The sequence below is a fragment of the Cheilinus undulatus genome, linkage group 20, assembly GCF_018320785.1.
Source record: "Cheilinus undulatus linkage group 20, ASM1832078v1, whole genome shotgun sequence".
Classification (NCBI taxonomy): domain Eukaryota; kingdom Metazoa; phylum Chordata; class Actinopteri; order Labriformes; family Labridae; genus Cheilinus; species Cheilinus undulatus.
The window spans coordinates 34,291,844-34,316,132 of NC_054884.1; the positions used below are offsets into that span (position 1 = coordinate 34,291,844).

General features: G+C 39.8%; 1 protein-coding gene across 1 annotated transcript in view; it reads left to right on the forward strand.

Annotated features, from left to right (window-relative positions):
• Positions 1-13,798: 13,798 nt before the first annotated feature.
• Positions 13,799-24,289, forward strand: part of wnt3 (wingless-type MMTV integration site family, member 3) — a 42,121-nt gene continuing 31,630 nt past the window's right edge. The window contains exon 1 of the mRNA XM_041815767.1: positions 13,799-13,878. Within this exon, the coding sequence (XP_041671701.1) occupies positions 13,799-13,878 (80 nt within the window). The remainder of the gene's footprint in view (positions 13,879-24,289) is intronic.

Here is a 24,289-nt window from a genome sequence, read left to right on the forward strand (position 1 = left end):
TAAGGCTATGTCACCTCATTTTTGCTGACTAGCTTTAATCCTGCTGTCTTCAACACAGATTTGAATACCAGATTGACATTTTAGCTAACGGCTCTGAAAACAAAGTTTGGTGGTCTGAGTGGATTACAATGGCAGCAGAAGCACTGACGAGGTAACTAAATTTTTTTCATGAGAGTCAAAAAAGCAGCATAAATAATCCATAATGATGTGTAAAAACACACTGATAGTTTATTTAGAGCATCTCAATTAGAACATTGTACCAGAACGTTAGACTCTGACACTACACTAGTAAATATCAGTCGATATTGATGCCCTTTTCGATACCACAGCAACAAAAACAGAAGTCCCGCGCACTTTTTAAATAATCCTCTACGTGCCTGTCCTATGGAATGTCCTTTTTATTCCAATGATCATTCAAATGATGATGAATTCTGGTGGTTAAATATTTTGAAAACGTTATTTTATCCCCATTGAAAACAAGCTTGTATGAATCCTGAATATTTTCATTAAATATTTAAGATAGTTATTAATAATCTCTTCTGTATCTTTTTTCAAACTTTCAGGTTCTACTTTATAGAAAACGTGTACTCAGCCAAGCAGGAGTGGATATCTGATCCTTGCTGTAAAAAAAACCCTTGTGCTACTACTGACAGAGATAAAATCCAAGCTTCAAAGACCCGCAGTCATATCCATTTCTGCACAACCACATATTTAACAGATGTTTAGATATGTTCTTCCACAGACTACATTTCTCAGCACTTTGGATAATGCCCACGGGACGTCTAGCTGAGCCTTTCAGACGTAATATGATTTAGCTAACAGGACTTGTGCACAGAGTAAGAGCACTGTATTTTTACATTTGCATCATCATCAGCTTCTAGCAGAAAATTTAAAATGAAACTTTGGTATTTCCTTTTTAAAGAGGGCTGTTTTCAAGAAAAACTATGTATTGTATTCCTGCTATCGTCATATATTGCTGATATAACACAAAAGATAAAAATCAGTACAAATTCAACTCAGGAAAAACAAGGACAGAAATTCAAATCCAATACTTCACATGTGTATGAACTTTGACATTAATATAATAGAGAACATGTCATTCTTAGCCAGTGAAGTAATGTTTTTTTTCAGAATGATAAGGAATTTATTTTATTTTCCTTAAAAAAAAAAACTTTCAATGTTTGGGTTGGGACTGACCAGGGTACAACTCACGAACAAGCAGCACAAGCATAAATATTGTAAAAGCATCCAGCATGGCAAAGTCAGCAAACAAATGTCAACATCTACTATTGTTTAGTTTGTGAATTTATGAATAAACTCTGTAAAGTTCCCACGCTGATTCTTATCAGGAGTTAAACGTATATTTAAAGGTGATTTAGTAAAAGAAAGGCTACAGATGATAACACTGAAGCAGAAACACAGTGAGGAAAAGAAAGAAGATGAGCTATTGTGTGTGTGTGAGGGAAGGGTAGGGGTACAGGGTGTGTGGGGGGTTTAAGGGGGCAAAATGATGATTTATGTGAGTTTTATTTTGAGGAAAAGACGGATGGAAATAATCCTTAATGATGCCTATAGTTGTGACTACAAAACTACATCTTTTGTATGCAACTATCTCAGGCTAGATTACAAATTGCAAATACATGGTATTTATTATCATCATAATAATATTTTTTCAGTTACTTTAAGATCATTTTGTATGAGTAATAATAAATATTTTGGGGTGATGGTGATCAGGGGGGCAGTGTTGGGGGTCCTCATACCAGACTCTGCCTCAGGTCACCTTGACTGTTCTGGATTGATTAATGAATAAATGTCGTAATTTGACTTAAAAATGCCACCGTAGAACACTGCTTTGCATGCTTTCTTGACAAGGAGGAGTCAGAAATACCTCTTAATAATTATTCTAGACCTGATTCACCTGAAAAATCTAGGTAAACAACTAACTTTCAGATATTTAAAACAATTCCGGACTTTTCATTGGTTTTTAATATATAGGCTACATTTATTTGCATGTATGTGCAATACCTGTAGTTACTGTTTTTTTATTGGTATGTGCTACTCCATGTACTTGTGGATTGTTGCTGATTGTTCTGTCTTATTATTAAATGTATGGTTATTCCCCGAGGGGGCAATAAAAGTGTACCTGATACATATTCTGCTCCTATTTTAAGAACCAAAATGGATTTAAAATCCAAGATTTTCTCCCATTAAGACCATTTAAAATGAAAAAATGTAAACAAACAACTCTTAGTTTGGGTTATAACACTTTCATAATTACTGACAGTATTCCCCACAGAACATCTAAATTACTTCTTAGTTATAACTAAAGTTCTCTTCCTGTTTACAGGCTAATGGTTTTGCATTTACAATGCACTTCATGTACTGCATGTAGAGAGCTTCTGATTGTGTGTGACCAGCAGATGTCACCATCAACACACTCAGAGCTGGCTCCCTTCTCAATGGAGTCTACACTGTGAGGCACCTTCAGAGGAAAACTTCACCTCATCACTATGCAGTAGTCAATACGACAGGTGTAATAGAGAAGTAAAGCTTGCAACTATATTTAAATAGCAACACCTAATCAACATTGTCAGCCCCTTTGATACACTGCACAAGACAGGAAGGTCAATGTTTAATGGCAGAAAGCTTCTTTAAAAAAAAACTGCGTGCATATATTGGTGGGTGCAATTAAAATTAGATAAAACAAGTTGCTGTGATTGCAGTGCAATCCGACACAAATTCAACAACTCACCTCTAGGACAGCTAAAAATATGACACTTTCTTTAAACTGGTTTTGAGAAGTTTTGGTTTACCTTAAAGGTCATTTCAGAGTTTTATATTTGTGCTGTTTTGTACTCTAAAGGCTCTCATTTGTTTTAATGACAAAGACAGCATTAACATAATGGGTTTGGCAAGGAAATTTTAGACTATCGTCTACGAAGATGTAAAGCATTTTACACAGGATAACTGAACTGATTACCAGTGTCTTTTGTTAAGCATAATGTGCAACAAACCGTGCATTAACTTCAGTACTTTTTCATGCTTGAACTTATTGCTTATATTTCTTATTTTATTCCATATATCTGCTTCCGTTTCTATATTTCTAACTGCTATATCGTGAGTAAGAACAACTGTGGCAACCTGATTTCACCCTGGGGGTTAATAAAGTATTCCTGATTCTGATTATTTCTGTAACTAGCATTCTTCTCCTTTCACGTTGACATCTGATGACAGTTTTATTTCACAATCATGCTAATTTTGAGCACAATCAGCACTCAAAAAGCCCAAGTTCTGAATGTGGGTGGTACATGAATTAACATGAATGTGGGTAGATTTGTCCAAATGTTTCTGGGGGGAATCGTTAAAAATGTTCCCAAAGTTAGTTAACTCTGCAAACAGTTCCCATTGCCTCCTCTGCAGTGCTAGGGTTGTTCTAAAATGTAAAGTATTGCAATCACACAAAGTGTTTTCAAGGTCAATGGTGCTGAGGCTTGTTCAGCCTGTAGATGGGCTGGATGTGACAGGAATGACACTGCCAGGGAAGCTCCCTCCAATAGTAGGGGTGGACTTGTGACCCAGGCAGGCTTGGATGATATCCTCGCTGGAAAAGGCTGACGCAGGGAGTCCATTATTGCCCCTGGAGGAAGCTGAGGATTAGAACACCAAAGAATTTCAATAAAAGAAGTGTCTGTTTGGGGGTCGGGGAGGGGCAGAAGGATGGTGTTGGTGGGGTGGGGGGGTTCCCCTCATTGTCCCAACAGTGATTGAGAGCAAGAGGAGGGGAGTGGGATGGCATTGTGTTTGCAGCTCCTCTGAAGAAGGTGGTTATTAGGGGGGATGGCTAAGGAGGGGTGAGGGATGGGGAGGCTGTTGACTCTTCATCTTGTGTGAACAAAGTCTCTGGCACTGAGCCCTCTTCTGTCCCTCTGTCCTGGACTCCCTTGTTTACGAGTGCCATGAATCCTGTCCCTCTCACCGGGGACCCCCACCAACTCCAACCTGCGCTGCCGCACATTGTGGGGCTTAAGTGCCCTTTAATTAGACCGCCTCAGTGTCCGGCTGAAGACCGCTGAGGGTTTAGGCTCTTCCCTGTGGGACCTTGCTGAGCGGCTCACATACAGCCCAACGGATGAAGTGTTTGCTGCTCTAATGAAAAAGGTTTATTTGGGGGAAGAGTTCTTGTCGTCTTTGTCCACAGTCTGAAAAAGGCCTGACAAAGGCGTTGATATTATCTCTAACACCCATCTATTTCCAGGACACATTAGCAAGGACTCCAAGGGGATGTGGTAGCACAGTCTCAGCCATCAAGAGACATATGACTTCCAAAATTCCCCAGACGAATCATGACAGTAAACGCAAATCACTTCCTGCACGACAGAACACATGCACACCAGGACATTGTCATTATCCTTATCTGGTATGAATCCACAAATGAGTTCTTAGATGGAGGCAGAAGAGGTTCCTGGGTTCTTGCTTTTTTTCCCTTTGTGTTTATTATGTTGAGAAAGGTGAATTTAGGCAAACATTTAAAAAAGGCTTCAAGCTGTCCATCCAAATATAGCTATATTGCAGGAATTTCGCATTATGATATGCATCAGATACAGAGGTTATGATTTAATATCAGGACTGTCAAAATACTTTGCATAGCAGACAGATTAGCTAGACTCCATGTCTGTCATCAGGCAGATCCATCTTGCAAAGATTTAATTTGAAACATTCATGCCAGGTCAGAGAAGCGGCCAGACTAATTAGTGAATGAGTAAGTAGCATTCACAGGAGTTTAGTTGTACTGGAAGCCATTGCTGGTAGCAATGGCTGCCACCGATGTAGTGATCAGCCTAACTGTAGCTATAGTATAGCGGATGTTTTACCAAAGGGCCGTATTTCTTGTTTAAAATAATAGCAAAAGAGCTGCACCAAACACTTTTTTTGACATATAAGATGTTTTCACTCTTCTTCTGACCCAATCTTGCAAAACCGAAGACTTTGCAGTGTGTCATAAGACAAATCCATCTTGCAAAGCTCCAATCTACATAATTTGTGCCGAACCGAAAGTGGTTTCAATCAGCACCATTTGAGGAGAACAAGGCAGTAGCTACAGGCGGGTTTAGTTGTACTATGAATTGGTATATACAGTGGCTGCAGGCATAGCAATTAGTTCAGATGTAGCTACAGCGGCAGCCACACTGTAAGCCTTCCATGACAGAAAAGATGTTTTCCTTTCTCCTCTCTTCTCGCTTCTCCCTACTGGCCTCTGCATGAGTTTGATCCATCAACAAGCTCTACCAATGGTTAATTACAACAGCACCTGCCTGCCAAGCTCACATTACTCACTGGAGTTGCGAATACCTATTGCCTCATTTTGTCTTGTTGCTCTGACTGGCTCATAAAAACAGTCTACCTATGTTGGGTATATATGAGACATTATGGAGCCGTGGTAAGCTAGTTCACCTCACTGTGGCTGCAGAGAGACACTGACATTATGAGTCTTGAAGGAATTCGACACTGTTTTAACCAAAGTCTGCTCAAAAGGACAATAACACATACAATTAACTGAGATCAGAAAAAAAATGTGGACCTTAATCAACTGCAATTTATCTTGACAGCTCTATTCAATATAGCAATACTTTTTATGGATTTATTCTCTAACTTTTGTCTAAAAGCAGAAGTATAAAAAAGCCTCCAATTATATAAATCTCATTAAACATTGTGCTTTTTGGAAGTTTTATGTACCCATTATGAAATTAATATGTTAAGCAATATTTCCTAGCACCAACATTGCAATTTAATGGCAAAAATATAAAATATGAAAAAAAAAATATATAAAAATATATAAAACTTTGCTGCTGCAGTGGACTATATTTCACTATTAGGGCAGCAAAAAAGCACATATCTGCAGTTTTGGGGGTGGCATTGGGAGTGGCATTAGGACTTTGCTGAGCTGCTCCAGCAAAATGAGTAATTTCTGGATGTCCCATTGTGTGAAGAGCTTAGAGGGTGAGGGCTCTGAAAGGGAGAGCAAAAAGGAAGGATATAAACACGAGAGCAAGCGAAATAAAGTGAAAGATGGAAGAAACGGGACACGGAGAAGAATGCTGAAAAGAAGTTTGTTAAGGGAGCAGGGCGGGATTGGGCGTGTTCAGAAACTTTTTCGTTACAGCCCAGTGTGTGTAGATACCCTCCTAATCCTGGTTTTATTGGCTGCCTGTGTCCAGCCATGCTGGTCGGATTGAGTGAGGAGGGTAGAGAGGTGGGGGGGGGGGGGCTAACACATGTCCCTCTTTGTGGTAATACGCTGATTAGGCCTGAGAAAGAGCCGGACCTGGTTACGGCCTTTCTCAGGTCACCGTAGAAACGGGCCCGGTAGGGGACCTGTGTGTGCCTCCCCCTTCTGAGCACCTACTGATGCAGACACAGACCCAGGCCTTCCTTTGCAGAGGTTCGAACAAAACACCACCACTCAAAAACAGCAGCACAAGTGGTGTGGAGTCACAACTCATTTCAAGATCAAGCTGCCACAATCTTGACCTTAATGGCTGCTGCTGCTGCCTTTCCCAGACAGTTCGCGTTGCACTTGTGGCCTGAACCTGGGAAACGTGGTTTCAATGTTGTTCAGATGCAAACCGCAGACTGATTCCTCTGCCTGTGCTCATAAATTAAAGCCCTGTCACATTCCCCCCATCCATCGCTGGCCCTACACACCGTCTATCGCTCCTACAGAGTTACTGTCATCCAAATCCCTGAGCTGAGCTAGGCACATTTCTGGCGATGCCGTAACACGCTACAATGTTGGTGATTGAAAACAGACCTGCCTCATTGTCAGCACGGCTGTGACATACCGCAGCTTGAGTGGAGGCATTGAAAAGTCATCTTTATTGGTGGAATGGAGAAGACTCCCCACCATGACTGGCTAGAGAGCAAGCCTCATAGAAGTTTCACAAAGACATCTATCAATTATTGTCACATTTAGAGACTCCGGGAACCCCCCTCTCTCTCCTCTCAAACAGAGCGGTAGGTCGAGTGCTGCTCAGTCACTGCCTGTTTCCCCATCTTCTTTGTTATGGAGGAATAAAACAGAAGGGGCGGGTGAAGGGGGGCACTCCACTGCTGACCTCCAGACTGTGGTCACTGGGCTCTCTCCCCGCAGTGGGCACTCAGCCTTCTCTCTGCAGAGTGCACGCTCCCAGCCCCTGCTGAGCGACCTTCCAGCCCCTTCAGTCTTCCAGGCTCCCTCGTGCCCTGGAGGTCCTAAGTAGAAAGAGCACGGCCCCCAGCTACACACACATCAGAGGGAACAGCAGCAAGCATGCTTTGCATGCATCTAAATACTACCACAACATTCAAAGTCATGAAATGGTCACAACACAAGTACAAGAGTGACATGACTAGGGCAAACTTGGCATTACAGGGTGACATAAGAGCCACCTGTAAATTATCGCAGCAACCATAAGTCTTTTCTATGGCAAGAGATGCATCATTTAATATCAATACTGGCAAACAACAGCCTTTTGCAATCAACCAGCTGCTAATTTAGCTCAGAGATTTATTACTGGGTAGGAGATGTAACCTGTTGGACAGACTCTTGTGTTTTCATGTTCAAACCTAAGACAAAATGTTAGCATTGTGGGAGTACTACACCACAAAAAAACATAATATACATCAATATCAGCCCTGATACTTACAATCAGTGCATCCCCAACCCTGAACAATAAATTGAGCCTAATAAAAGAAAGTAGTAGAATTCATGTGAATAACATAATAAACCGTTGACATTTCTTTCACATTAGAACGGATTTAACAGCATAGTAAAAATAAATGTGACAACACCAGTTCATTTAAATGACACAAAACTATGTTTCTTACTATTTCAAATAATTACATATATTGTTAAACATAAATTGCATTTAGCTGCCTTGCCTAGTATTTAAGAAATACTCAGAAAACAGTCAGATTGAGCTTTAGTAATTTAACACAGAACCACAGCATCAGCAGTCAACAATGTGAAATTGGTTTGCTCAGTGTGGCTAATGTAAACAGTGCTAGCACTGTTGGCCTTTGATTCTTTCTTCTAAGCTAACGTCCACACACCTGTGCTGAATGTGGTTACTCGTTTCTCCAGACAAGTGCTTATACATGAGTATAACCTGACACTGCCTATGTGCAACAATTTACTGCCAAAGCACGGACTCGGATGGCCTGGTGGTTAGGGCTCTGCCTCATGTACCCAGGCGGTTCAGGTTCAAGTCTGGCCTGTGGCTCTTTAACCGCATGTCATTTCCCACTCTCTCATTGCTGTTTCAGACTCTGTCCTCTGTCCTATTAATCCAACAAAGGCAAACAAGCCACAAAATATTTTAAAGAAGACCACCAAAGCATGCTATCCTATGAGATGCTGTGGGTTCAAAGTGTTTGCTTACATCTGGATTGCACAGCACTATGGCAGCATGGCTATAGCCATTAAAGGGGACATATTTTACCCTTTTAAGACAAGTTTATATTGGTCATGCCTGTGAAGTCTGTTGCTACAAAAACACCCCAGTATTGGATTATTGTATGTCTAAAAAAGCCTGTTTCCGCCCTGCTCAGAACAAGCCGTTTCTGTGTCTGTGGCTTTAAATGTTACCGAGCATTTCCTCTCGGGAAATGGATGTGGGTTGATGGATGTGGCCCTCCTGATTCTCCTCTCAGAGGAGAATCAGGAGAGGAGGGCGGAACGTTCTTCCAAGCAGGGAGGGCCAACCGATCCTGGGGGCGGTGCGAACTCCTCACATGATATCATGAGGGGAAAATTGGAGAATGGCTTGTTTTAGCACACAATTTCTGAAAGGGGGGGGGTCCTGGTACTTGAGGGGATAGTGGGCAGGCCAGGGGCACATATCTTTGTTTGAAAAGCCTGAAAAAGGGATTTATGTATAATATGTTCCCTTTAACTTGCGTACAGCGGCTACTACTGGTCGGCAGCTGTGTTACAGTCCAGATAGGATGTGTGTTTGTGAGTATGGGCCTGAATTGATAAAAAATATATCAATTATCAGTTTAACCAACAAGTCATCCTGGTGCCAACAACTGAGGGCTTAACTTTCATCATTTAGTCAGCTGATGACTTTCATCATTTAGTCGGCGATGCATCCTTTTTTCCCTTAATTCTTTTAAATAGATGAAGAGTTTTGGGAAGCTTAATCTGGACACACAGGCTGAGCTACACTTAGTAGCTTGTCTTGCAGCCTACAAGGCCAATAAGTACTGCTAAAGAGTGCTGGAGTAACACTAATTTTTTAAGATTTACATATTTTATTTTTAGACCTCTGTGGATAATAGGCTCCTGGTCAATACCTCATTGAAAGATGAACACTGATAAGCCTTGATTAAATCTGAGCCAACTCTTTCAGCTTAGCCTGAAGCCCTTTGATTTGTCTTGTGACAGGAAAAGACTGTTCAAAAAGCACTGGATTTTAAGAAGAAAAGTGCTTTTTTAATTCCTTTATGGTAAATTGTCTTCAGCTTGAACAGCACTTTTCTAGCTATCTGACTATTCAAAGCATTTTTACACCACAGGTCTCACTTGCACATTCACATACTGATTGTGAAGGTAGCTATGAAAAGTGACTGTCAGTATTCACACTGACATGTGACTGTGGCAGCTGGAGATCAAACCCGCAACTTCCTGGTTGAGAGACAACTGACTACCTGCTGAGCCACAGTCGATAAGATTGCATTTTTTAAGTCTTCATACTGACATGATTATCAAACTTTTTAAAGTGATAAATATTCCTAATAATCAAAATAGAAAATACAACTGATCATGTTCTTTGCCACATCGTCCAGCCCAAGTATAAGCGATATTTACCCTCTAAAGGCCACTGCTGCTATTTCATTCATTTTTTCATTGCTACAATATTAAATCAAAATGGAATCAATAAAACATCTTTCACTGTGTCACTGAACCATTTATGACCTTTCTTTCTTGGAAACAGATCTCGAAAAGCTGGCTTCCATATGGCTGCAAACTCAAAATCTGTTGTGAAATCTATCATGTCACCCATCTGGTCTAATGACTTGTACTTGTGCTTTTAATAAGTGTTAACTCACATTTTAAAATGATTGTTTCTAGAAAGTCTTCAAATTTAGTTTGAAAGTTCAACTAAAAAATCTTTTTTTGGGTTAATTTGCAGGTGACAGGAGGAAAATCTCAACAATTCCAACTAAAATAACCTGAAATCTTGACACAAAATTCTATGACTGCACGCCCTCTCTAATTTCAACAGTTTGTAAGAGACAGAGTGCAAAAAATACACATCAAACTGGCTGACCTTAAATTAAAGCTTGTTCTGTGGTGTTAAATTGTTGGATAAGAACATCCTGTACATGCAGCTGCTTTGTGCTGCTTCCTTGTGATGGACTATGATTATTCTCTGTGGTTAACTGTGCAACCCCTGACCTTCTTAATGGTGTGGTCCCACTAGACATTGCCAAGTCCAGTGGAGCAGTTGAAACAATCTGTTTAGTTGTGAATGATCCCAAAATGCTTTGTGAGTAGCTAGCAGCATGACCACGAAGCCCACTTTTAACAGCTTTTCTCCCATATTACGTGAAATTCCCCCATAAAATGAAAACAGTGGTTTACTGTTAAGTAAAAACATAATTTCTCAAACAAATCCTTTCCTTTTCTTTTCTGATTGAGAGCCCACTGGCAGTGAAATTTATATACTAGCCATTGTATGGGGAGCCTCAGGGTTCTATTCTTGGTCCCATGTTCTTTCTGTGTTGTTGCTTTTTTTTAAGAATTTGGGGTTTTTTTTGCTTCTATTTTAAAAGGAAACTGAAAAGAGGCAGGAAATATGGGCAGAGAGAATGGGGGAAGATATGCACCAACAGCATCAGGATCATTATTCAATCCTGCAACCTGTGCATCAAGGACTCCAGCCTCAACCAACTAAACTGAACAGGCACCTGGTCCTCTCTTGTTTCTGAAAAATTTGAATGATCTACCAAAGCTCTGTGATAATGCATTACACCCTGTTATTTGTCAATAACATGCAGCTGCTTTTCATGTAAATTTAGGTGCAAAGATTCAAGTAGCATCATCTTTCATTTATTTATGGGTGGTTTCAGATAAAGAAACTCTCGTTCAATATAAACAAATTCAATTTTACAATATTTTGTAACAAAAAACATGCAAAAAGGAGATACTGAAATAATTAAAAAGTCCAATACATCAACTTCTTAGGAGTCATAGTCAAAGTCGTTGGAATATAGAGAGCCATCTCTCAGAATAAGCCACCTAATTCTCTATGAGCAGCATTTACAATATCACCATTTCAAAAGCATTCAAAAAGGTCACAGATTCAAAAGGAAAAAGATCAGATTTATTGAATATTACTGAAAAGGTTTGCATCTTGTAAACACACATCTCTATGCTGTGCTTCTTCTTTTCATCTTATTTACATAGCTACCTAGAATAGATCAGATTCATAGGCGTACTTTATTGATCCCCAACTGGGAAATTAACTCATTATTATCAGAGGAGAGGCATCTTTTAAGCTTTTTGAGGCTTCTAACCTCCCCTGTCAAAAGTTTCCCTTTATTATACCTTGCAACTGAATTAAACTAAACTAATTTTGCAAGTAACCACAACACCTTGAGTTGTGCTTACGTGTTTGGTGTTTATCTTTTCACGATTACCAGTTGATAATCCTTTGAGACCAAACTTCTTAAAGAGATTGCCATCACTACAACCGGCTGTGTTTGATCTCCACCAGGTGTCCTGTTTGCATTCACCCTGATCAGTTTCCTTGTGTGTGAATCAAATGCGTGGTTACTTCAGGCTAAGTCCATCACAAGTGTCCCACCCTCCTCCTTCACTCTCTATCTCACTCCCTCTGTCCTCCCCTCCTCCTCCCTTGTCCCATGGCTGCTCGCCCCACAGCCCCATCAGAATGACAATAGTATTGATGTAAAATGTGTCGCCTTTGGGCCGCTGAAGCATATAACCCCTGCATGCCTAGCCAAGCCACCACAGCAGTTTATGGCTTTATTGTGGCTCTTTTTATGTCCTCCCCTGTTGGGGTGGGCGGACAACAATTTAGAAAATTCACTGTAAATATCCCCGTGAGTTGGACAAAGATTTGGCTTGTTTTGACGTAGGGCTGGGCGATGCAGACTGAAAATCCTATCTGCATATTTTTCAGCTAAACAGCGATACATGATGTATATTCTGATATTTTTGTTATAAGACCAAAATTATTAACTTTGGTAGGATTATGGAAAAATCAAACAAAATCGAAACCTGTTTGATACCACAAAACCAAAGACTGGCGACCAATCCTGGTAAATGTTTGTTGTTAAAATTTGCAGACAAAATCATACATCCTGCCGGAATTGCACAAAAAATTGGCAACATTTCCCTATGTTAAGGATGCAAAGGTCTTAAACAGTCTAAAAATGATACAACTTCCATTATATGAATGACTGGTGGTATTAAAAAGCATAGAAAAGTTACAATCCTTAGTCATATTTATAACAAAGAGAGGGGGAGCATGTTCTAAAATGAACACTGGCAACATTCAACAAATTGCGTTATGATACACTTCCAAATGTTGCCAATGTAATTGTGCAATTGGGAGAATATGGTGTAAATTCCCTGCAATTTTCTTTATAAAAAACAACAAATTACCCAATATTGGGTGTCTAGAATTTCTATTTTTTTACTGTGGTATCAAATGAGTATCAATCTTATCAAATTTTTACCAAGAAGGTAAAAGCTGCTTCAATAATGTTAATAAATTAAATAATTTAGGCAAAACATTTCCAATAGATTATCTATAATCGGTCCTTTTAAAAAAAAAAATCTTTAAATTGAGCATTAGGACTAGCACTTCTTTTTAGAACCAGTATCAGCATAAATGATATTGTTATCAGCGATATCGTCTTCATCGAATCCCTAAACCCTACATCTTGTTTGAAAATATGTCAATTTATCTTAAAAACTCGATAGATTGCCCAACCCTACTTCAATGCATGTGTGAGTGTGGTGTATGAGCGTATATCCGGATCAATTAGTCAGGGCACAACCCCTAAAAATCAATGTGTCAACAGCATGTGTGAACCCAGAGGCTTCTGCAGAGGAGCTGGCCTTCGTCCCTTTAACTACCTGCAGCCACTTTGGGGAATTTTTTTCAATGATCACAGATGAAACAAGTTGAGTAACAACTCTACTCTACCTTCTCTGTGTGTCCCTCCCTCTCTCTCATTTCCCTCCCTCCCTCTCTCTTTTCACTCTTTCCTTTCTTTTCCACATTACCAGGGGGTGGCGTGTGATTGACAGATGGGAACGAATAATAATTTTTTTTTTCGTAACCTAAGGCCATCTTCTGTGATTGGCTTGCCAGCTGACATCTCCAAACCTCACCCCCGCCTCCCTTCTCTCCTCTCCTTACCCCCCTTTAATATTGGGCCTTTGGATGAGGCATCCTGAGGGAGAAAAAAGTAGAGAGAGAGAGGGAAAAGATATCTACCTTAGGGAAGAACCTCAGAGAGAGGGAGGGAAGAAGAGGACGGGTAGGAGCGTGTGTGCATGTGTGTAAGAGACACTTATTCTCTTAACTACTAGGAGACAGACACACTTTCCTGGCCCGACTCTAAGAAAGGGGGAAAACAGGAGGAAGTTTTTTTTCAATATCATTTTTAATCTTCTCAATCAAGCTGCCCTTAAGCCTCTCTTCCTGGAAACTCTTCTTCATTGCCTGCTGGGAGTTCTACATGTATTGATCCATTTACCCTCTCACACAAGGCTTACCTCATGGATTTGTATCTGATTGGATATTTCATGACTGTGTGGTTGTCCAGCTCACGGGTGCTTGGAGGCTATCCCATCTGGTGGTGAGTACAAAATCCAGCAGTTTCAGCATCAGAACCCTATAGACGTGAAAAGAGAGAAAGAGTCTTTTTTGGTCAAATGATGACTTCTGAGAGGGCAGAATGTGCACTTTCAGTTGACTGCGTGGAAAAATGTTCTCCGGCCCAGTCCAAAGAATCTTAACCTCAAATACTAGTGTAACGGAAAAGGCTCGCCGTTCTTTTCCCCTCTACACTCAGGTCCATTTATCATATTGGAGTATGTTGTGATGCAGAAAGGGTAAATTTTAAGTAAAAACATTAAATGTTGAAGAACATCAAGTTCTTTATTTAATTTTAGGGGAGGATACTTAAATTGACAGCATGACATGAAGACCTGCTAGTGTTTAAACAAAAAAAGAGCAAGTTGATTTAATTATTTCAGAAATTTTTAATATTGCTTTTAGACAATAACAACACTGATGCTGCCCCCCAGAAACTTGTATATATCTATTTTTCAATAGCATAATCAATTTACCACTTAAAATACAGTTATATAATTTAGGAGCATCTTTGTAAGTCCAACAATCATGACTTATGAGATCAGCGTCATGTTGTTTTGTTTGCTTTTGTGTGCCACTGTTCAACATTCAGGCCGCTGGCCCTCAAAACAAGCCGTGAACTGCATCTGAAGTGTTTTTAGCTTTAGCTAATATGCATGACATGCATTAAACAGTAAATCTTGCCACAGACAAAGTTGCGCTCAATTTACAATATGACAAATTTGTGGTCTGCCTTGTGGCATCAGCTGTTATTAAATTAATCTTTTGGGTTTTCTGCAAAACACTTAAGCATATCATTTTGCTTTTGTACACACAATTCACCCCCTCCACCACGGATTTGTCAGGAGACAATATGTTTAAGTGCCGCAGGGTTTTTATTCTTTGTTAAATTATCCCAGATCGCTTTTGGCATCAGCAAGTGAAATTTAGAGTCTGTCTCATTACAAATTCAGCTACATGCAGCTGACCTCATGGCTCCTGGTCCTCTTTTGTAACATAAAGCTTTTATTTTGGAGATATTGGCGTAGGCGGATGACAAAGCTCTTTTGGCTCACGACACAATACTTGTCAGAGCTACTGCACTTTTAGTAGCCCAACTAGCATGTGGTCCCACCGTGGTGCTGTCCAAACCGCGAGCATCTTCTGGTTTCATTTACAGAGCGGGCGGCTGCCAAGCACACAGGCCACAGGGCTGAAGTGTTAATGGCAAAGAGGACTTTACACTCACTCCTGGCTTCAGCAGGAACCATCAGACAACAGCGACAAAGAACCTGGGACTCTCTGCCCCTCTGTGAGAATTACCTGCAGCTGTTCTGTTCGAGGAGCTAACATGACACTGGTGTAATGTTCGAGCCCTAACAATGCGCTCCACCTTTGATTTGGCTAACAAATTTTGAAGTGTAGGCAGGGTGAGGGGTTACCAGGAGGAGGGGAGAGATGAAAAGCTGAGCCGTCTAGCTCCAGGTGACTGGGCAGGTGCTGAGGAATGGGTGTCAAACAGCACTGTCAGTGGCATCACCCCGCGGTGTCGAACACGTCCAGAATGAGACAAAATGAGGTGGTGTGTCAAACAAGAGGGTGCAGAGTTTCGGTGAGGGCCCAGGAGGGCTCCTCTCAGCTTCTGTCTCAGGGGCGATGACTCGGCCATAAATTCTCCAGCCAAGGTGGGACGGGTTGGAGGGAAGAGGAGTTTTTGACGGCTTTATGCCTGGCAGCCTTGCTTTTACAAGATGGGGTGTTGAAAACAAAACAGAGCATAAATAACTCCAGTGATATGCACATATGCATGAATGAGGACGAGGTGTAGTAGAAAGAATAGACATACCAAGTTAATGAGGTTGGTTAAGAGGGGCGAGACAGAGGAAGGAATTGCCTTCTTGAAATGCAAGAATGTTTGGGAAACTATTGTTTTGTACAAAATAAAGGTCTCCTAGAATTCATGACAGCTTCAAGTTATGCTGTGGTTCCATATAATCCACAGGTTCTATTACGACTGCTTCCAATCATCTGTCAACGCCATCCTTTCTGTGTTGTTAGCCAATGCAAAAATATCTGCAGTTGGACTTGTTGCTGTGTTCTTGTTTCACCTTTGTGCTACTGTATTTAAATCGAGTAATATCAACAAATATGAGAAAATATTATTAGAGTCCCATCTGGTTTTGTATTAAGCCTTTGTGGTTTAACTCAGCTATTTTCAGAGCAGCTTAAGCCACTCTGTCAGCCAGCAGTGATTTTATGTTTCTTGTGTAAACAGAACTTGTAGTAAGTGAATGATGACAGTCACTTTCAGCGAGGAATTACCTTCGGCTGAATTTACTCCTGTACCAACCATTGAGCATTAGCGGTGATTATCGGTTTAACTCACATTACAAAGCCAAAAGATTCCTAAATCCGATAACTGTTATACCCTTTATCCTTTGTTATCATCACTGCTGTTCAATCTGCATGAGAAAGAAGAGACACTGTACACCTGATTCAGTTTCTTTCAGTGCTCCCTGTAATTTCATGTAATGCCACCTCGGTTGAATTCTGCTTTTCCACAAAACTGTGGATTTAAATTGAAAACCGTGGGTAAGGAGACGCTCAGACAGGAAAAAAAAGAAAGTATGAGAGTTACTCCTGAATGGAAAACTGTTAAAAACAACAAATCTGTTTGGAAATGTCAGCATTTATTTTCACCTGTGTTAAACTTTTTAGTTGCTTAAATTAACAATTAGTGCTTCCTTGATCAATCAATGCCTTTTAAGGTATGTGCACCCAACAGGACTTTATTTAGCCTCAACTTAGATGACACCTTATTGCTTGACTGAAAGATGCAAGAAATATAGAGCATCACAAGTCATATTAGGGCTGTCAAATTTAAACTTTTAAGTATCACAATTAAGCACTTAATTCCAATACTTAATTGCAATTAATCCCATTTTCAGATCCATGGTTAAATACGACTATTTTGCATTTGAAACACATTTTTTGATCGCAGCATAAGTCGATACTGACAATGTGATGCAATTATTGCCAGTTTCTTAATTTGGGAATCAAATTAATACAAAGAGACATTCACAATTATGATACTGACTTTTAGAATTGTTATTGAAACAGTGCCTGCACTTCTACACCATTGTGGTCTGAAACCATGACTCAGCAGTATGAGACAGCTTTAAGGGGGGTACTCTGTCAAACACAGTGTCGAACACTATTGTGCATGCAGAAATATGCAGGAGTGCATGTACAAAATAACTCACTGATTCCAAGTTGAGGCTCATTTGTGCTCCCTTTGTGTTCAAAAATAGATTTTTAAATGGCACAACCATCACTGCCCTAGTACTCACATGTCTGTTACATTGGAGTGGATATAAAAAAATCTATCCACTAGAGGCCACTGTCTAACAAGGACCTCCACAACTTCAGGTCGCTACTCTGTCCGCCCTTTGCCTGATGTTCTGTTGTAGTCGTCTGTCTCTGTGTCCAGGTTGTCTAACATCACATAAAATAGTTGCTAACAATTTACACAACATTGATCAATATTTCCTCAGAAACTTTCATCAAAGTTCCGTCATTCCCTAAATTACGCATCTTTGTTTTGTTTAGCTGTTCTGGCTTGAACAGTCGGCTACATAACTCAACACTGCCCTTACGAGTACAGGTGGTCCGTGCAAGACAATGTACAGAAATACAGACAAAATGAACACAGAGTATGAACAGAGCTCCGTCTGTATGCATAAGCTGTGGAACACACAGCATAAATGAGCCCTTAATGTGGCTGCATTTACACTTTTCAAGAGTTCCATTGAAGCTGAAAATAACCCAGTTAAGGCTACAGATTTTTCTCAACTAACTGTTTTCTGTTATGCTTTGTACTGTCTGAGCCAGCGGTTTCCAAATGGTGCACCAAGTTACACCAGAGTGCTTTAAGGCAGGTCTTGATGTGGGAACTTGTACAGCCATACTTTATTACTGAAACTACACAACAACCAAAGACTCTGTAACATCTGTTAGACAAGGCACTTTTGCATGGATATGAATATGGTATGTCTCGATTATGCCTTGGCTAAAAAAGTTTAAAAACTACTGGTGTGAGCTTAGGGTAGTTTACTTCCTGTTTGAATAAAAACCTGTTTTCCTTTTAAAAGGAGATGAGGAACGTTCTGTAGATCGGCTTAAATCATAGAGGGAAAAAAGAGTTTGCTATGGATAGAGGAGTAACTAAAAATTTCTTAAGTCTATGGCAGAAAGATGAAATGTTAACATTACAAGTTGCAGGTTACTTTGACTTGTCTACTGAGCTGTCTGCTAGTTTTTAAGATGAAATGCAAAGGCGCAACTTAGCCCTTATTTTCCATCACTGTGAGAGCAGGACGACTCTAAGATGAGAAGTACTTCACTACCGCCCCACAGCGGCATTCCTATGGTGCGCTTTGAACAACAAAATAGCATGCAAATTAAGACATTTTTTCAATATAAACCTTAATCTCTCTGACCTTAAATGCATCACAATGAATGCATTAATGCTAACAGCCCAGGTTAGTTTAATGGAATAAGTCTATCAGTCACCAAAATCTAAATAATGCTGCAGAATCTTAAAGAAAATATTACTGTTTTACACCAAACTCACAAGTCTCCGAGGACTTTCATGCTTTATGTTACATATCCTGAATTTGGAGCATGTATTGATACTAAATGATACTTCCTGATTTTAATTGCATTTTTAGTTTGAAGCAATACTTGTTAGAGTTTTGAGGGCCACTAAAGCATTAGCACACCTCTCAAAAGGTCCCTTGTGAAGCTATATCTTTGCAAACCAAACTACAAACTCCAGTTCAACCTGAGCAGCTTAAACGGGGCTCCGGAGTCCATCTCTGGGTCTCAGGAATGTCATTATCTGACTGTGGCACCCCCCACCTCCAATCTTCAACCCCAATACCCCTACCATTGGCAAAGGGCTCACTTAAATGACTCTTACTGCGGGAAAATCCTCCGCCTGCCGTCTTGTGTGAAAAGATCAAGGATGTTTGGGTATTATTCTCGACACGGCGGTGGAAGGTAGAGAAAAGAGCAGGAAAGTCCAGAAGAATGTCATTCATAAGAAACTTCAGGGTTCCATTATGAATGGCTGAGGGCTGCCGTAGGGCCAGGGTCAAAGGCAATTTTGGGCTAAAGCCTGAGAGAAATGTCCCCACGAAGGGTGACATCCACAGAGACCCAAAGAATACGGAGGAATTTTACTCCTAAAAACTCAGTTTGTCTAAGCAGTATGTTTAAAATGAGAAGGCCTTGAACCGTTAGCAGGGGTTTTAAAACCTTTTCCAGCATGTAGAAGAGTATTTCTGAAATACCTGATCAAATAACTCTCTAGAGACAAAGATGCTTTTAAATGTATTTTTACATACTAACTACTTTAGGATAGATTTCTGCTGCTTTGGGCCTTTGAATCTTGTAAATAACAAAAAAGAAGTTTGATGATGTTGTCTAGAGATGCCTTGATTGATCAGGAACTGACCATTTTCAACCTACTATAACCAATAACATGTGATCCGAGGATCAGAATTAATGTTTGTAGTCACCAATCTGATCACCTGTGGTTAATCCTCTGGTATCTGTGGCTGAGAAAAGCACTGTCTGCATAGTAGTGAAATCATGTAAATGAACTGCAGCTATTAAGAAGTAAGCGCATCAGCGTGAATCAAATTAAACTGGAATGCAGCACCTTCATGCTAACTTTGTTAGCATGGGTGCTAACTACGTTGACACCAGCAGGATAAAAGCTAGTCAGCCAACTTAACAAGGTGACACCACTTTACATTCTAACATTTATAGTGAAGCTGGATAACTAACGGGGGAGGAAAAAAAAAAGGAAATTTAAGTTAAATTGATCTGTTTTCCAAGCAAAATAAAATAACTCTCAGTTTCACAGCACAATACCTCTTTAATCAGGACATTCTATCTCCTGTAGGGGTACACAACATAGCTAAGCAGACTGACCAGCTGCTAAACCAGATGTAACATTACAATGAAACATGAAATATGTTTGATTGCACGCAAGTAGCCGGCTAAATGATTGTAGTCCCAGCCAAATGCTTGGTCTTAATAGTAACATAGCCACCTGCCACTAGTTGCCCCTGTAGCAGTGATAAATGGCTACGACCTTACAGCTACAACGCTCTTTAAATCGGATGTGAACAATGACAAACTAACAGCATTGATGGCATCTCACAGGAACAGCACAGGTTTTAATTATTTTGACACGGAAAATAGGGATTAAGTTGTACGCACGCTGTATCAGTTTATACTCTAAAGCACTGAGTGACTCAGGAATGTGTTTGTTTACCTAAAAGGAAGACTGAAGGTTACATTTGTGGTACTGCTAATGTTAGCCACATTCTGCAAACCAAATTCACACCATTTACCAACTTCTCCTGCCCTATATAAATAGTGCACAATTTTGACTATTTCCTGTGTGTTTTCTTGACTTTGGACTAGTCGATTGACTGTAATTATAATTTGCTCCCAGGGTAGGGCCCTATGAAATCCGTTTTTTTTTTTTCAAAATTCCGTTTTAATTTTTTGGGTGTCTTGTTTATGTAAATGAATCAAATGTTCACTTATTAAATAGGAATAACCTTAAATTTCTTGGCCCAGGAGCCGTTGTTTGGATAAGCCTGATATAAAATGATTATAACCAGTGTAACAGTCAGATATTTCCAACATTTCAAGACACATCCATGTGAATAATCACATCCTAACTGATGTTTATAATGTAAATGAAGAAATCCTTCTGTTCTCTCCAACACAGAGTGATAGTAACTTAATCTGAAGGTCACAATAAAGTTAAATGGTTAAAAGTAAACCTGTTACCAAACTTTTCTTTACTCTCTCAATATGTAACAATGCATGCAGTTTGATGCTGCATTGTTCTACTCCTGACTGTAATGGTTCTCTCCTCATCTCTCTCCGTCCTCGCTGTCTGCCCGTCTGCCTCATATCAGACCGCTACATTAATACAGACACGTATTGGCTTGTTAAGCAACCAAAGGGAACTACAGTATCTACGGGATGAATTATTAAGCTGTTACTCGAATTTAACATCATTTAGACTTCATAAAATCTCGTGTCCGTCTGACTTGATTTTGAGCCTCCGAGGGGTGAGCGGTGTGCCTCGCGTAAGGTGAGGCACACCGCACAGTTGTGGTGGTGAGGTAAAATAACTAGAAGCATGGATGAGTTTGATGTTGATGTTGCCGGTGTTTCGTGAAGCTGCTTTGACATGCTGTTATTGTTTAGGAGGGGATGGGGTGAGTGTTTGTGAGTGAGGGACAAGTTGTGCCCTGCTTTAGTGTTCCCCCAGGAACATATTCCTCAGATACACATTCCTCTTTCTAAAAAAACCACAGCATTTCAGTCAAATACATACAATTTCCGCGATTTCTGTGTTAGACTGTAAATTCCGTTTTTATTGACCAATTACGTGATTCCGTCAGCGATTCCATTAACACGGAAATCATAGGGCCTTACCATGGGACGTGAAATCATTCACCTTTGCACATCCCTTGCTGATATCTCTCATAGATGATAGGTATTCGCATCAAAAAATGTGACTGGAAAATCCCTAGTTTTATCTTTCAATCAAAAACATTACAGGATAAAACGCAGACATGAATCTGGTAGACATTTTAACATAAATGCAATTTTTTACATCTCCTACATGTTAATGCTTTTTAGTTCTTATGAATTAACATGATGTAATTCTATTGAATACATAAAGTTAACTTGCTTACACATTTTGCTGACTTTCTTCCTCAGTCTCTGGGAAAGCATGGTAAAGATCAGAGGACCTGCCAAAGACAAATGAACCATTTTTGTATATTTTATGTATATATTTTTGAAAGTATGCAAGCAGGCTATTACACCAAAGTACAAAGGACTAGTAATTTATCGGCATTTAAAGCAAAGTATTAATTTAATCTTAGGAACTAGGAAGGGAACTTTTTAAAATGTGCAAGAGTAAGATTTAGGAGGCATCCAACCAGAGAAATCCTCTCAAAAGCATGACAGAATACTGAATAAATCTATGAGGCAGAGTTTGTGAGATATCACTACTACATGTAGAAAACATTTCTTTGCTATTCTTGCTATCCTTGGTTGTAAGCTTTAACTCATAAAAGACTCAACCCACATAAAGTGCATGGTCAGAGAGCAAGCATGCTAGCATATAGGCAGTCAGGCACAATCATATGACTGGTGAGACTTATAGCTGTTTTGAGATGGCCAAAGAAACACTGTATTGTCTTATTTTTCAGTGTATTTGATTTTACATATACTGTTGTCAAATGAAGAATACTTCTACACACATGACAAGAAGCACACCCAAAGTAAATGCCATACCTTTGAGAGTGAATAGCCAAAAATGCCCCAGTCTCTCACTAGACTTTTACTGCCTGTTGTCTACCTTCATATAATGATCCAACACATAACTTCAGCATCTGAAGACTGTTTTCAAGCCAAAAGCATGTGGGATGACATTACAAGTCAAATCCAAGCAAGGTGAGAGGTTCAAAGGAGAGTGGTATTTCAAAGCAGCAAAGGCAAGTCCTAATCTTCACTCACCATCAAAGGACATGCAATGTGCTGTTGTAGGAAATGACAAAGTCCCCCCAGTGCTCAGCTATTAGCTGCACTAAAACACAGGCCAGGACAGTTCCTCAAAGGGAAAACTGCAACGGCCAGGGGCAAAGAGATCATTAGGGGACACGTGTGGAGGCACAAACACACAATATTTAAAGTCTTCATTACCTGCCTCATCTCACCTGTATGGCTTGTTACCAAAGCTAATAATTAGCAGAAAGCAATTTCTCTGTCTCACAGGGTCAGTGACAATGATGTACTGATCGCACCTGTACAGCCTGTAGCCAGACAGACCTCAGGTCACTGAGCAGGTCAAGACTACTAAGAGAGTCTGTGTTGAAAGAAAGACATGGGTGTTATTCCCTATATGTGAATGACAAAGGATCCTGCTTTAAATATTGTAGGAAAAACTGTGCAAAAAAACAATTTTCCTCAAGTTACATAAGTAAGCAAAAACATAACAACAACCAAATGTCTTTAAAGTTTCAGCCATCTTTCTGTCTGTGCAAGTCTCACCATTGCTGCTTTTCCCCTTTGGACAATTTCAGCTGCATAACCGACACAGGACTGAAGAAAACAGATAAAGAGACATGAAAGAAAAAACAGGCTGAGATAATAATGTAGCAGACAGCTAAGCTCCACCAAATGCACTGGAGAAATGTTGATTTTACACCTGTAGTTAGTTTGCTCTGATCCAAATCATCAACTACTACATTGTATTGTTGCGCAACTATCTTACATTTCTTCTGTGCTCACATGGGGGCATTTAAAATGGAAAAAATGTGTGATGCACAAAACAAATCTCTTAAACTGGCCTGAATTTATTGATGGAAAATGTAAACTAAGACGAGCTGATTATGTCTGCTCCTAGGACACTCTCCACTTACAAAATGGGCCAACAACTACATGGATTGATGGTCATCAAGTTAATTATTGTTGCTTTTATCAATGTAGGCAAATGATTCAGTTTGAAAATGAGACGTAACTGCGGCTTGAAAACAATGTCCTTGTGCTGCTGAAGGTGCTTCTCAGGACAGTTCAGGAGAAGATGCAGGTTAACTTTCGTGAACCATGACCCCATTCACCCAAGATCTGTCAGTTATGCCTGTGGTCTTCAGCACATATTCAGCAGTGATGAATAAAGGGGACCCTGGTGGCTGTTTGTTTCGCTGAAAGTGTAGGCTTGTGAAATTTTAGGATAGATTCTGCTTTTCTGGGCCAAGTTTCCCTGATATACAATCATGACTGTTCCTGCATAGGTTCGATTGAACTCAGCATTTACTACAAATTCACCCCAGCTTCCAGAGATGAACAAATCAAGACAAACCTTTACAAGCAGTCCCAGTCTGGTGTTTGGTTTGTATTAGGGCTGAACAATTTGAGAAAATAATCTAACTGCAATTTTTTTCAAACAATATTCCAATTAATATGTGATTACTTTAAGGTTCCTCATTGCATTATTCAACAAACATAAGCAAAAAATTATTCTAAATCACAGCCAATGCAATACTAGATAAATTAAACAAGGGAAAAATCATTTTTTAAAAATCAAATTGTGATTTTGGCTCTTATTGCAAATTTGATATCGATTGCTAAACTGAAGGGTGGATTTTTTTTTTCTCATTTCGATTAAGAAAATCATGCACACAAACAGGAAAAGTAGGATTTTACTTAACTTTTTTTAGAAAAAAAGACTTATATACACAATGTGTAGAGCATGAAATTTCTGCTGCAAAAAGTGTATCAAATCAGTATTTTGACACATTTCAGGGTGA